At 33.9% G+C, this 15,199-nt stretch overlaps 1 protein-coding gene across 1 annotated transcript; it reads right to left on the bottom strand.

The window, feature by feature from the left end:
* Window positions 1-1,481: 1,481 nt before the first annotated feature.
* On the bottom strand, window positions 1,482-14,151 carry polybromo (protein). Its single transcript, XM_018540757.1, is given in 28 exon segments — window positions 1,482-1,822; window positions 1,825-1,948; window positions 2,026-2,143; window positions 2,214-2,263; window positions 2,344-2,494; window positions 2,576-2,816; window positions 3,443-3,565; window positions 3,843-4,025; window positions 4,839-4,910; window positions 5,045-5,217; window positions 5,307-5,479; window positions 5,579-5,736; window positions 5,833-6,411; window positions 6,506-6,845; window positions 6,960-7,165; window positions 8,752-9,046; window positions 9,248-9,411; window positions 9,484-9,651; window positions 9,721-9,873; window positions 10,312-10,374; window positions 10,615-10,713; window positions 10,801-10,913; window positions 11,084-11,525; window positions 11,608-11,787; window positions 11,873-12,001; window positions 12,617-12,862; window positions 12,979-13,095; window positions 14,011-14,151. Coding segments are annotated over 27 exon segments (4,929 nt in total). The 5' UTR covers window positions 13,084-13,095; window positions 14,011-14,151; the 3' UTR covers window positions 1,482-1,741.
* Between the last annotated feature and the right edge of the window lie 1,048 nt (window positions 14,152-15,199).

Below are 15,199 nucleotides of genomic sequence, written 5' to 3'. Positions count from 1 at the left end.
GCGGAGAATAAATTAGATTTAATTATTTCAGTCAGTATTAAATGAAATAATGTAAGTCAAAATTATTTCTTGATATAAAAGAAACAAAAATTAGTAAATGTATATGAAGGAGAGCTCTTGTATTACAAAACAAAAATTGTATATCAGTAACAGGTAATAAATTACAATATACAAAAGTGAGCCTTTTTTGTTGGATTATGATACCCGAGAGTAAGAATTTTTCAAGAAGTTACTACAAATTTGTTAATAACGACATTCCATGTTTGGTACTGTTAATTTCATGACTTTCTTTCTGAAAGTATGGCGACCTACACAAAAAGTTAATTACGTCATAATGCACAGAGATTATCAGTACATTATACATATATATACATATATGTATATATATAAAAATATGCAATGCTTTGTCAAATACTGAATACTGTATGTTAGAATAACAAACATTTTATACATCAAAGCGGTTAAATTTCTCGCTACTAATGAGAAAATGAATATTCAACTAAATTGTTAATAATATCGACGTATATTATAAAGAATATAAAGGTATATAAAGGATCGAATGCATAGCTCTGTTAACGAATGAATTTAAATTGATCCACATTCATTAGTAAAATATATTCTCATGTTAGTAGCAGCGAAAATTTATTTAGCCAAGATATATAATAAATTTTCAAAGAATCTCAATGGCTAAGCCGTTTACGTAAAATAGGAGCGTCAGTTAATTCTATAGATATATCGTATTAAGAAACATGTGTACACGACAATGTAGTAAAAATTTCATTTTGTATTTGCCAGTACGTCTTCAAAATTTTCCAATCGTATCGAAAATTCTTAAAAAATAATATGCTACGAGGTTTACACTGTTGCATACAAGACGCAGATTTTCGTCTTTTTTTGTTCTTTTCCTTCTTGGCTATTGGTCAATAGCAAATAGATCATTTGATTTATCTCACTATGTCTCTTGAACATCTTCTGAGAATATGAAAGTAGCACTGAGATAAGAAGCGCGACATCAGTTGCATTATCAATACAATGCTTCGCAAGTTGTTTTTTCTATGTACATACGCAGCTTCACATTTTATGTAAATTTCTAATACAGGAAGAGAATTTCAGCTTCGTGTCATACCCTTAATACAAGAATAGGTATTACTTGCGCTATACAGAACGTATAAAATTTTGTTCAAAAGTGAAAAATGAAAATCAGACATATTTACATAATGATTTTCTATATATAGTATGATTTTTTTATGTACACACATCAGTTCTATGCAACATGTATAAAGTACTTAAAACAGAATTTATTTAATATAAACCAAAAAAAGCGTAAATATTTTATTCGCAAAAAAAAAAAAAAAAAAAAAAAAAAAAAAAAAAAAAAAAAAAAAAAAAAAAAAAAAAAAAAAAAAAAAAAAAAAAAAAAAAAAAAAAAAAAAAAAAAAAAAAAAAAAAAAAATCTCTTATTAATCATATAAATAGTGCCTGAGTGATTAAAATAAATTTCAAACGTAGTCAACTTTCAGAAATGTCTAAAGATACTTTGATATATATTATTAAACTTAGAATGTAGATAATTAAATAAAGTAAAATTAAGAATATTAGAAGAGAAAAGTTCTAAATGTCGTTTAAACGATCGAATACCGTCAGTCTTTCATCCAGCGTCGACGGATCTGTGTAGTGTAGGTTACATGTGCTTCGCACATTCAAAAGTTATTAATCTTAACAATTTATAAACTATAAAGTTTTATTGATGGCTAACACGTCCCGCATCATCATATTTCTGAGTGTCCACAAGGCGTTTACTACATTCCCATGGTTTCCAACACCGTTACCCAGCCATTCGGCGGGCAGCTTCGTTACATCAGGGATTTGCGTATTATCCGGATTGGCGTTCATCTGTTTATCCCAATTTGATATGTAACGATTCTCTACGTTTAGACCTTCGATGTACCTACGAACAAAAGAAGAATACGATTCAGCATGATGTTGAAAGATAATTTTCCACGAAGTGTTTAACTTAAAGCCAACCTCAAATAGGCGTCCGAATGTAATACGCGACTTGGTGTCGGTGGTACTGCGACGAACATCGGCTCTGGCTGTTTAGCAGTAGGCAAGTTGCTTGTCTGAGTTGCGGCCGCTGAAGTTTCTACGTGAAATGTGTTTTTCCCTTATTCGTATCGCGCGTTTATGTAAAATTTGTAATAATATATAATTACCTGTTTCCATTGGAGGCAATACGGTGGGTCCTTTTGAAGGCATGTAATTTCTATGAAAACACAAACACATGGTGTTTATAAAAGCGTATTTTATAAAATAACATATGAAAAAAAAAGGATAAATATTTACCTGCTTCTTTCAGAAGGTGGTATTATGCGTCCATGCGACTTGAGAATATGTACCTCCTTAACGTGTCTTGCGAGTCTCTGTACACTCGGGAACGGCGGAACAGATTTCTTCGTTCGACCACAACCACGCCACTGACATTGATACTCCACATCTATAACATTAATAAAATATCAGTACAATTTAGTCTTTTGCATCATTCGAAGTTATGCTGCGCGGCTGCGGCTGTACTCACCGCTAGGAGCGTTTGCAAACGACGATTGTACGTGACCGTTCTGCTCCGCGATGCAGTGATCGATGCAATCGGTCATGTCCTCAAACTGCCAATCGCAATTGTCCCAACAACATTCGTACACAACATCTTGCGTGGCGTTCGTGACTATTGCAGTCGTACCTTTTAGCTGACCGCCATCTTCGTTCATTTTGATTGCTCGTTCCTCCCATGCTTGCTTCTCCCCCGCTGGCAATTTCCTCCACTGGAATGAAAGTGATTTTACGTTTTACATAATCAATCCCATCTCGTTGCTCGTAATACGTTAGCAAACAGTTGGCAAAATCATTATTCGCTATTTTAAAAGCGGTTTGCAAACTGTTTCAATGGCTACTCTTTTCTTCACAAAAGACTGGATACAAATGTTTATACTTCGAGTATAATGACGGTAATATATAAATCAAGGCGGAGACGATACAAATTACAATAAAATGTTTATATGGAAAAGTAGAAGCTTATATACTACTCTGATAAAAAAATGCAAAAGATGCATTATTATATTTTGTACACACAAGACATCTACTATATTTATAGGAATAAGGAGTAGCCATAAAACATAATTTACTTGGATATAAAGGATCAAGTATGCTGAATAATGTTTTAGCGATGTGTATAAAAAATATGACATCCCTTTATATAGTCAGTTATGTTTTTTAAATCTTTGCCTTATCACATAAATGGTGATCAAAGTTTACATAATTTAATAAATTTGATGCTTGGACAAAGATATCATGTGATCATGTATGAGAAAATTTATTCCGCATACATTCCTTCATCAAAACTCCATTATTAATGAACTAAAAAATCAACAGTAAAAAAAGAAATAAATACCTCGTTGCCAACAATTCTGCTAATCTCTCCGAAGGATGATTCAGGATTGTTTTGTGTAATCTGCGTTCGCATTTTACTCGAATACAAAATATAGCCCGTAACTAATTTCTTACCCGCCGTTTTCTAAACAGAAGAGAAAACACAAATTATAATGTCACCGTAATTCATGTAAACGAGCATATTGCCTTTACATCTTTTAACAGAGGTAACATCAAATTGTCGATCTATTGTTAAGACAAATGGTGTCTTCAAACGGTGCAGAGAACGAAAAAGAGGTATGTATGCTGGCATATTTCTCTAAATAATAAAAAGAAAAAGTAAAATAAATAAAATATGACGTGTGACAGTAGTTGGTAAGAATGAAAAAAAATAAAAATAAAGTGGTCACGGTAAAGCCTACCTTCTTAGTCGACACAGGTGTCTGAGTATTGGAGAGCACCGGTTGAGCTTCCGTAGATCCAACGGATGGTGGACCACCAGCATCCATGCTGTCTTCCCCAACTCCTACTCCCACTCCCACTCCTAATCCTACCCCCATGCTTAGTACATCTGGTTCCAGCTTCGGTAACAATGGTGACGCTTCCTACACCATTTATTTATATTTATGTTACCTTCGTTATTCCCTTACCGAACACGAGATATATTTTCGCGACTTTATCCAGTAGTAAAAGTTATACATAATAAAAAGAACGTCATCCCTTCTTCGTGTCCATTCAAAGAAAATTAATCGCGACATTCTCCCATTATATTCTGTATATTTTAATCTCTCTCTCTCTTTCTTGAATGTAATGCAACTGATGTAATATTCGTTTTCTATTCTCAATTCGACATCATCAATATATGTACATTGATATGTAACGTATATATGTATAATCGCAACATGTCAATTATTAATTAATTGAAACATTTTGCATTAACAGATTAGTTGATATGTATATTCCAAAGCAAATTCTTCATTCTTATATTAGTTGGATTAGAATGACATGGAAGCAAGATCTTTCGGTGGTGTGCTTTGCGTTCGTATAACATACTAGCGATAAACCCAACAGGTGCTCTGATTTGAAATTGTCGGATGAAACCGCTCGAGACACAAAACTAACACATAGTTACATAATCAAAACAAAAGAAAGAATGAATATGCCGGCATATAGATCGAAAACATGCGTGTAAATGCATTCTGTTGATATAACAAAAATACTTGTATCACACGCAAAATAATTCATTTAGATTTAGAGAAAAGCATGTTTCGCCTTTCGCGTCTTTTTAGTAGACATACTGGCGATTAGACTTTTGCTATATCAGCTTGCGTGTGATCTCTTGAAAGAACGTGCGATTGCATATTGTATGTACGTTACTAAAAATAAAAAATATAAGAGATTTCGTAATTAGTAATTACCATTTCAAATTGAGCTGAGCTGGGCGTAATGGACTTGACTTGACTTTGCGTCTGAGCCACATCGCTCGAAACCTACAACAAACACGCCATGCAAAGCAATAATTTCACAGTTAGTCGCATAGAATGAACTAAGAACATATCTTATTATTTGCCGAATAGTTTAAATGCATTTATGTTAGTCAATGTGTTTTAACTATCATACGTACTTTAGCAGGATTAATAGGCCTTCGGAAGAAGTAGACTTCGTCTTCAGTTACTGCCGACGTATGATTAAACTTCTTTAAACCATCTTGACTAAGTTTTTTCATCAAACTTTTACTTTCGTCATAAAGCGATTCGCAAATGTACACATCATCCTCTGGTATCTCCGTCGGTCTGCCTATATAATACATTAATAATAATGTTAATATATTTCATTTCACACATTTATTTAGAAACTAATTAAACAATGGAATGATTAACACTTACTACATATATACTCTCCGTAATCAAGGACGGCACACTTTCCAACAATAGCTACAATAGGATGAGTACCATCCACTGTAGATAAAAACAATTCTTGTTTATAAAATAATTTCGTAGGCGTATGTGGCACTTCTGTAGGCATCAATAACCAAGGACCTTTGAAATAACACTTTCCACTAAAAACACAATACAGGATATTACATAATATCGTATAATATTATATAAATAGTGTAATATAAATTACAATAATATAAAAAATTAATTTTATTACTTACTCTTTGGTTGACCATATAGCATCGACTTGTGCAATTTGTTGCCTGCCTCCATCTGTCGCTACATAAACAAAATCACCAGTTTTCACAGATCCCGCGCATGTGCTATACTGTTCATAATATGTGTTCTCTGTATCTTCCGGGTTATACAATATCACATTCTGCAAGATAAGATATAAATAAAGTAATCAAAATAATTAAACAGAGGAGAGCTGATATTTCAAATAAATAAAGATATTGATTTAGTTACTACTAACGGGTCTCTCTTTTTCCATCAACTTTTCTCCCTCCTCCAATTCAGCGATCTCTTCTTTATGCTTTTCCAACCGTTCTTTGTACACCGAAATTACCCGTTTTGGTTCTAGTGGCTTTTCTCTAGGAACCAATGTCAAATGATCGGGATCGAAATTCCAGACTTTGATTTTTTTGAACGCTCGAGCTTTCGTGGAGTAACGCGATTCACATACATAGACATCCTTTTCTAGGAAACCTTCCGGTTGCATTCGAAAATAATCCTTTACACTTAAAACACAACATCTGCCAGCTACTTTTGCTAGAGGTACTGCCACGTGAGCGTCGCTCTTAAATAATTCCTTGTCTAGAAATTTCCGCGAAGCCACGTGATACGTTTCGCTAGGTCTATAAAATAAATTCCCGTACAACATTTGTTGATGATCTGCATTTGTCCAAAGTCTTTCTATGAGAACCACGCTATATTCCATGCCTCTCTCAGTAGGTTCGATATAAGTAAAGTCACCAGCTCTGTATACTTCTTGATTAAAACTCATAGAGCTTCCATTGTCGGTATTGTTTGTATCCGTATTTGTTTCAGAGTCCTGCAATAATAAACATTTTAAATTACATATCAAGCTAATATATAAGTCTTCAAACTCAAAAATATAATTTGGTATAAAGAAAAATCTAATTTACCTTTGTTTCATTTCCGTCGCAACTCTCCTCTTCGTTGGGTAAATTCAATTCTTGTTGCTGTTTTATTCTTTTAAGTTCTGCTACCTGAGCAGACAGATCAAGAAGCGTATAATTTAACGCAGGTGAATGTAACAGGTCTCCTGCACGAGTCATCTCATCACGAGTACGAAGAAAAAATGCCTGAAGTTCTACGCTATCCTCGAATGGTTGTGAATCTGTACGCGACAATCTCCGTGCTCTCTCCAAGCAGGTGAAAACATCTTCTTGGAATCGATCTAATCTTTTGTAAACTCCCCGATCCAATCTTCTCTTAATTAAATCTAATGACAGCCCTCGTATCCTGTTTTTAACATAGAAATACTTGTTTCATAATAGAACAAAAATCTAATAAATAATAAAATAATTTTCACAATAAAACCAAGACAATTTAGAAACACTCAAAGCGCATTCATACTTTTTGCCATCAACAATATCATGCTCTGGCAGTTCTGCCATAGAATCAGAGTAACACCTTCCTTCCTCGTCCTGGTGATTATAAAGCGCAGTAAATATTGTTGCCAGTATCTCTTGAACAGCAGCTGACACATCAGGTACACTTTCTTCATCCTCGCTCAGTTGCAGTTTACTTTGCAACACTAATCTTTGAAGTATCAAGGCATCCTAAAATGGTTATATCTTATTACTCACTGCGATATCTGTACCTGTAACCGCGCTTTAGCAAAAGATTTTATATAGCAGATATTTGGAAAAAAAAAATACAGAAATAAAATTATTCTTGTGTCTGTTTACTTTTGTCTCAGTCTTTTTATATCTTTTTGTATGCTTATCCAATTCCTTATCTCTTAATAGGCGTATGAAACACGGTCGCATTTTTAACGGATTTTGCGTGGCATTAATATTTAACATATTTTGCTCGCTTTGTGCGAACATCCTCGAAATATTGACGCGTACTCGATCAAATTCACAACGAAAAATTCAGAAATGTTGTACGGCATACGAAAGACTTGGAAGATTACGATAAAAATGCACTAATTGCTAAAAAGGTTAATGTGCATGAACATCGTGCACGTTACGGATAAATTAAATGTATGTACAATATATTATATGTACACAGTTTTATGTATAGTTATTTAAATTTATACAAAGTCGCGTGCCACGCGTTTCACAAAACAAGCTAAAGCGCATTGTTCGATGAAAAGCTTTGTACGACGTGATTGAAGCAAGAGACGGCGGAGGAAGCCTTTCACGTAACCTCCAAACTTCAACCGTAAACAGATTGGACTTTCCATCTTTTGCCGCGAAATTTCAATTGACGTATCCATCCGCATATTTTAACTCTCGATTTGAAATCTGTATTTCGTATCGGAATTTTAGTCTAAAATTTATCAAGTTTCTGGAAACTATGCTTCAAATCAATTTTTTCTGTATTGAGTTTAGTTTCCAGAAACTTGATAAATTTTCAGTATTAACTTTTTCAAAAAAAAAAAAAAAATATATAATTATGAGAAAAATATTGCAAGATAAATTAGAAACCAATTTTTTGTAAATTAAATATTTGTTGAAAGATCTCAGGTTTAATATGCTATTAATTTTCTTAACAACATTTGGGAAATTCAATGTCAGAAATCATAATTTTAATTTTAATTGTATGTCATTAAGAAATTAGACAATAGTCTATTCGCATTGCTCGAAATCCTCAATATTTTTAAATTTAAAATGAAACAGATATATATATTTAAACGTTGAAAAGAAAGACGCAGATACTAAATGCAAAAAATACAACATCAACAGACCTAATGCTTTTGTGTCCATTAATGATGGATAACAGGATCTTACTTTAAAGTTTCACACTCAATGTAAACTTTTCTTAAACATCTTTCGGCATAAAAATGTTTTAAAGAAAAAAGATTACAATTAAAATTTAATTCTTTTGTATACATTAAAAGTGGATAATCAAATCTTATGTTAAATTTTTTCAGTATGATCTTATTTTTAAATATTTTCCAAAAATGTTTTAATGTTTAAAAAAAATAATTACTGAAGTTTAATGTAAAAATGAAGTAGTTGTACAATATCAAATTTTAATTAAATATAATTTCAAGCTACTTAGCTTTGCATCAAAAAATCTTTTAAAGTATTCTTATTAATTATTAATAAATTTTGATGATAGATTCTTCAGTAAATCAGATATACATACTTTTATATTATTTAACGCTTATGGAATAAAGAACTTTGGCAATACAAACCTTATATATTTGCGAGTCCGGCTCGTTATACTTGCAAGCATTATCAAACATTAATATAAAATCAGACACCAATTCGTCCAAATTGTCATATCCATTATTCTTTAAAGTGGAAGCTATTTTCTCCATGTGTATAGGCTGCTTTATCACCTCATAATAATCTGGATATTCATTTTTATTCGGTAATTTCATGAAAATTAGAGATAACTGCCTTCCTTTTGTATCGTGGTAGTCTTTTATAGTATCGTACAGAGTTCGTAATTTTTGCAAATGAAGTGGTACTATCTTTTTCGGTCTCCTGAATATAGATGACAGAAAAAGAGAGAAGTAGAGAAAAGACTAAAACAAATGAGCATCATTACCTCCAATATGACTTCGATTCACGCTTACAACGCTTTTAAATTTATTTCTTGTTGTTATCAAAGTTAAACAAAGCCAAATGATGCTTATGAGCGTCGTGAACATGAATCGAATCATACCTATACGAATTACGACATACCCGACATTTCTAGTTGGGGTTGATGCGGAAGATTTGGACCTAGGAGTATCCGGTAGAGGTCCTAATTCCTTTACCTTATCCATCAAAACTTTCTCCAATGTATTAGCATCCTCATATATCAATGAACCTTCTTCGTTATATTGGCGACAATTATTAAACATCAACTAAAAAACGAGGGCTTTCGTAAAAATGTCTGATGCAAGCTATCATGATTGATTAATTCAAACGATAGGTACCTTAAAGTCCTGTATTAATTCGTTTTCATTTTGATATTTCTCCACTTTAATATTGGCTTCAATCGCTAGCATGTCTATGGGTTCTGCTATCACTTGATAATAATCTGGATATAATTTTTTGGAAGGCTTCTCCATAAACATTAACATGGGTTGCCGACCATCCTCGCACTATAATGCAATACAACATGCTATACGTCAACTGAATAATCGAATGTAATGTGTTTTGGAATTACTTACAACGTATTCTATGACACACTTGACTAATGCGTACAATCTCTTCTTCAATGGTATATTGTCTTTGTATTTCCCTCGTGTCAATAAATTCGAAGCACGTTTAATCAATTTAGGTTGCTGCGAACTGTTTTCGGATTCGCTATCCGAATCAGAGTCCTACAGAGATATCGAATATTTAATTTATTATACATCCATCTTTCAAAAAATTCGTTAACTCTGTTAGTCTATTCTGTGAATCTGTTTAACCCAAAATGTAATTTATTTTCTTACTAATATTTTTTTAACTTTTACTCTAGTATTTTTTGTGTGTTCATATATATATTATTAATACAATATATATTATCAGGAGACGCGATAGTGTTTCCGGCCATGTTCAAAAACTGAAAGACACTACAGAGTCTCTTATCCCGAGCTACCAAAGTCCATTTTTCGGGTGCATAACTACTAAAATATAAAAAATTTTGAATCGAACGTTATATGTTCTGAAAAGCGACACTGCCATATATAATATTGACCTAAATTATATAATCGTATAGTAAATTTGAACAGATCAGCAAGATTAAATCATCATGTTCAATTTATATAACATATTACCTGATCGAATTCTAAGAGTTCTTGTACTTTTTCTTGCATTATTTTTTGCAGTTTAGCAGCACACTGTAATAAAACAAAAAAAACGCGTGAATAATTATACTGCGATTATTGTACATCATAGTAATATTATTAATATTTCTCCATTTTATTCAGTTACTATATTTTTTGGAATTCGATGAAGAACTGTGGAGTCACTTATATGTATTATCTATTTTATAACATTAATATTTTTTAATTATATTTGTAATTAAATGCATAATGGCAATTAACTTGAAGTAAAATGTGTATTAATTACGAAATTACCTTGTACAGTCGAGAAGTGTGCATGTTATATTTCTTTGCATTTTCAAACATGATATTCATATCTCCAGCTACTTCACTAACAGTACCATATTCGCATTTCTGAAAATTTTAATTATAATATTTAAGTTTTAATATTATAACAATGTAATACATTAATATAAATAAACAATTTTTTATTATATATACCTTTATCTTTGTACGTATTTGTAATAAAGATATAGGATTCTTAATTGTCTTGTAGTAATCAGGATACAATCTCTTTGATGGAAGCTTCCAAAAATATTCGCTCATCCTTATACCTATGTAATACGTAGTTATGACATTATATAAACAATAAATAACAATGTTAAATTAAAATAAATAATAAGGCTCAATAAATAATAACTCGTTAGGCTCATAGCCTTTCTTGTGTTATTATTTAAATAATAATTTGTGTTTTATTTTTACAATAATAACATGAAAATCGTACCTTGATTATTAGGAGCCGTCCGAATAGTTTGAAACAATTGCCACTGCGGATTGTCAGCTTCTTCAGTTTCAGCAGGTTCTTCTTCCTCATCATCACTCTCGTCATCTTCGTCACGTAATGATGCAGTTTGTGCTATTAATGATTGCGCCATGGTACGACTGCCTCTTTTGCTTCTTGTAGATGGTGCAGTTGTAGCGATTTTAATATTGCTGCCAAATCCACTGTCTTGCCTTCTCGCGGCTGCGGTAATTATCTTCTTCAAAAGTTTAGCATCCTTGTAAATTTGCGAACCAGGCTCATTAAATTGACAAGCATTACGGCACATTAGCATTAGATCTTTCTCCATATCGCCAAGTGAGCTGTATGCACCCTCTTGAACTTTTCTCGCAATAGTCTTTAAATCAATTGGTGTTTCGATGACATCATAATACTCGGGATAAAGCTACGATAAAATACGTTCATGTGATTATAAATGAGCACCAAGAATTAAGCACTGAGCGATTCAGAGATAATTTAAAACAAACCTTTTTAGACGGTTTGAGTTGAAACATAATATGAAGAGGTCTGTTATTGTCAGTGGGATCTGTTGCTGTCATAACTGCTGCAAATAAATCTTCAAATAGCTGCATAGTTTCCTCGTCAAGATTCGTTGAACTTTCTGAAGTATCTTCTGCATCGTCTTGTCGCACAGTTACTTTACGCGCCTAAACATGAAATTGATGGATTAATCTCACATTGTATGCATTGTATGTGCAACAAACTAAACACAATTAAATCATCAAATATTACCAATCTGCCAACTTTTAGAATGAGTTTTCCTTTAGGTTCTGGTTCTTCATATTCTTCCATAATACGGTTTTTAGTATTTAAACATAATTCCCACAGTTCAGTTGCATCTTTATATTCAGGAGATGTACGCTATAAAAATTATTATACATGACAAGAAGGTTTTAATTCTACAGGTCTGTTTCTTATTCCTATACTAGGTTGTACTAAAACTTTGTTTCTTTTTTTTTATAGCAAACATATATATATCTTATTCTAAGTTCCTCATAGGTAAATACATCCTAATTCAGTTATAAAAAACAGACCTTGCAAAAAACTATCAATAACACAATAATTATATCTGGAGACACGGTGGTGTCTCGGCGCTAAGCCAAGCGCCACGGCACTGCCGTGTCTTCTTTACGCGAAACTGAGAGTTTCGGGGGAATGAGATGATCAGATCTCAGTAATGGCTGAACGGATCAAGTTCTATATATGCTCAATCGATAGCAATTGCTTAAATTGTATAATTTATATTACATTGATGAGCATAAATCACGAGAGAAATTAACATATTTTTGGTGAAAGCAGATTTTAGTTCAAATATTTGAAAATAAATTTATGTACATATGCAATTCTACAAATTGTACTTTGAAATCTTTTGACAGAAAACTTTGATAGAACAATAATAAAATTTCTTATGCATACTTTAACATCTGTTTGAATAAATTGATACAAATAAATTGAGCGAAATTTATAAGAACTTACCATATAGAAAGCTTTAGCGTTGTTTACCATAAGCTGAATATCAGCAGCAAGATCATCCATATCACGATACTCATCAGTTTTTAGCTTTTGCTGTACTTTCAACAGGTCTATAGGATTGGAAACAACCTCATAATATCCTGGCTCCTGTCTACGTTTTGGCACGCGTATAAACGCGTCGCACAGTAGAGTCCCATCTTCCTTTTTCTGATTACGAAGTATCTCATACAGTTGTTGGCACAAATCGCTCTGTACGAGGTAAAAGGTTATTAGTAATGTGTATTCGATGTGTACAGGATAAGTAATCTATGCATAAATATTAAGAGAGATTGCAGAACGGGAAGAAAGTATGCGCAAACACTCACAGGATCCAGTTTTTTCCTCCTCTTCGTCGGCTCGGGTGGGGTATCGTCGCCGTCGTCCTCGGTGCCACGACTCGCTACCGAGGACGTCCTACGCCGTTTGTTCATCTTGAGGTATACCTTAAAAAGTTAGAAGGTACACAAGATGATCTTTTAGCTGTATATCTATAACAGAGCGCCGCTACATCGCGTCCACCAAATGCTGCCGCGGTCGCAACGGGAGGGCCGTTAGTTATCGGTGGTAGAGCACAAAATTTGTAAACAAATGTACGTGCGCATACATACGTCACGTACGTACGTATGTGCGTATATGTGCATAAAAAGGGTCCTTCAACTAAATGCAGGAGCCTTATTCGTTGTATCGTCGGGCCGCTATTTATCACACGTTGCGCTTATCGCGATGTACGATGGGCCAGGTTCTGGGGACGAGGTTGCAGGATTTGCCACTCACACTCACACACACACACACACACACATCAGACCCACGTCTCAGCTCGTGCGTTAGTTAACTATTGCGAGGTGAATTCCTCGAGGAGCGGGACGTCACGTATACACACAGGGGAGGGGGGAAAAGAGAGCGAACGAGAGAGAGAGAGAGAGACACACACACACGGACTGGGAGCTAAAAAAAAAATCACGCCGCCATGATAAGTCGCCACTGCGCTTCAAAACGCGGTCGACGTGCACACGGCGAACCGACGTGGTGATCTTGAACGCGCCGTGAACACAACGCATTTTTCGCCTTCTCTCCCATCGATCATCAACCGTACCGCGACGAAGCGCGTGCAAACGCGCCGTCTCCCCTCTCTCTTTCTCTCCGTCCTCGCCCGGCATATCGCTCTGCGTTCCAACCGAAATTTGCCGCCATATCCGGAGAATGCGCGAGTCCCGTGGCAGTCCGCATCGTCCCCAGACGGAATTCCAAAAGCCTATCGAGCCGACGGCTATACCCGGATTCCGTTTGTGAGGTACCCACCGTTTTACCACTGCGCGTTTCCTCTTTTTTTTACCCCCTCCCCCGTTCTGGACTCTCACCTGGCTCCTCGTGCCCTTACGAGAGGAGTTTCATTAATGCGCGAGACATTTGTATGCGCGAAAATGCCTTCGAAAAGGTGCAAGACACGAAGCGTACACCGCGCTTCTCATCCGCGTTTCAGGGTGACACACGTCTTGGCCGACGCCATGCTGCGAGCGGCCGACAATTCCGCTGATAGCGTTACAATGAAGGCCCTGCCGACCACTCGGGGGGAGTTTCCTGTTTGTTCGGCGGAGTCCGTCTTTATCAACTGCATGTTTTATAACTCGCGATTTGTTTAAAAAGATCCGCCGATAATACTATACACCTATTGACCGATGATGTAGACATCTGGTGTTATTTATTTTTATCAAAGTTGAGCCGTATATTTCAAAATTACGTTTACATGGTATGTTTGCATATTGTTTACATGAAGTTTACACAAATTTCTTCATGTAGATAATGTAAGCAATGTAAAATATGTAAATTAATTATTATAAATTAGATAATACAATATGCAGAAAAAAGCAGTATTTATAAAGTTTTGCAATTGTGAATATATCTTGTTAACAAATAAAAGTATATATATAATCGAAATTATAGTCTAATATATAACAAAAACTTCCAACTTCGATCATAAATTATTTACATGGATGATGCGTAAAACATTTACATAATTTACATTGCATTAATTTCTACATACACACATATATATATATATATATATATATATAATATAAATTAAGGGCGAGTTTTTTAATTTATAGATTGATCAATCGCATTGTGCGCAAATGTAATTTTGTTCCGTAAAAGCTACATTTGTACATAGTGCGATTGATCGCATTCACTACTATCGTTAATCGCATTCGCTATTGCTAAATTTATATTGCAGAAGACTCAAATTAGAATCGAAACGTCTGCGAACTTTATATGTAATAAATAATTAATTGTATTTCAGCACTAACAACACCGCTGTAATACACATAGGCAACTTTGGTGATCTGTTAATATATTATTTATTTATTATTTTATTTCATGGTTTATTTTTTTTTTTATATAAATGCTTTATATGTATAATTATAAAATTAATATTATATCATTACAGTTAATTATACAAATTTTTCCATGCGAATTTTTAGATTGTATTTTTGGTCATTGCATCGATGACAGGCACCAATAAAACCAGAGTTGTGCGCGTTACCTCAAAAA

This window comes from Cyphomyrmex costatus, unplaced genomic scaffold (genome assembly GCF_001594065.2).
Source record: "Cyphomyrmex costatus isolate MS0001 unplaced genomic scaffold, Ccosl1.0 scaffold265, whole genome shotgun sequence".
In the NCBI taxonomy this organism is placed as follows: domain Eukaryota; kingdom Metazoa; phylum Arthropoda; class Insecta; order Hymenoptera; family Formicidae; genus Cyphomyrmex; species Cyphomyrmex costatus.
This window is presented reverse-complemented; position numbering and strand designations above follow the sequence as displayed.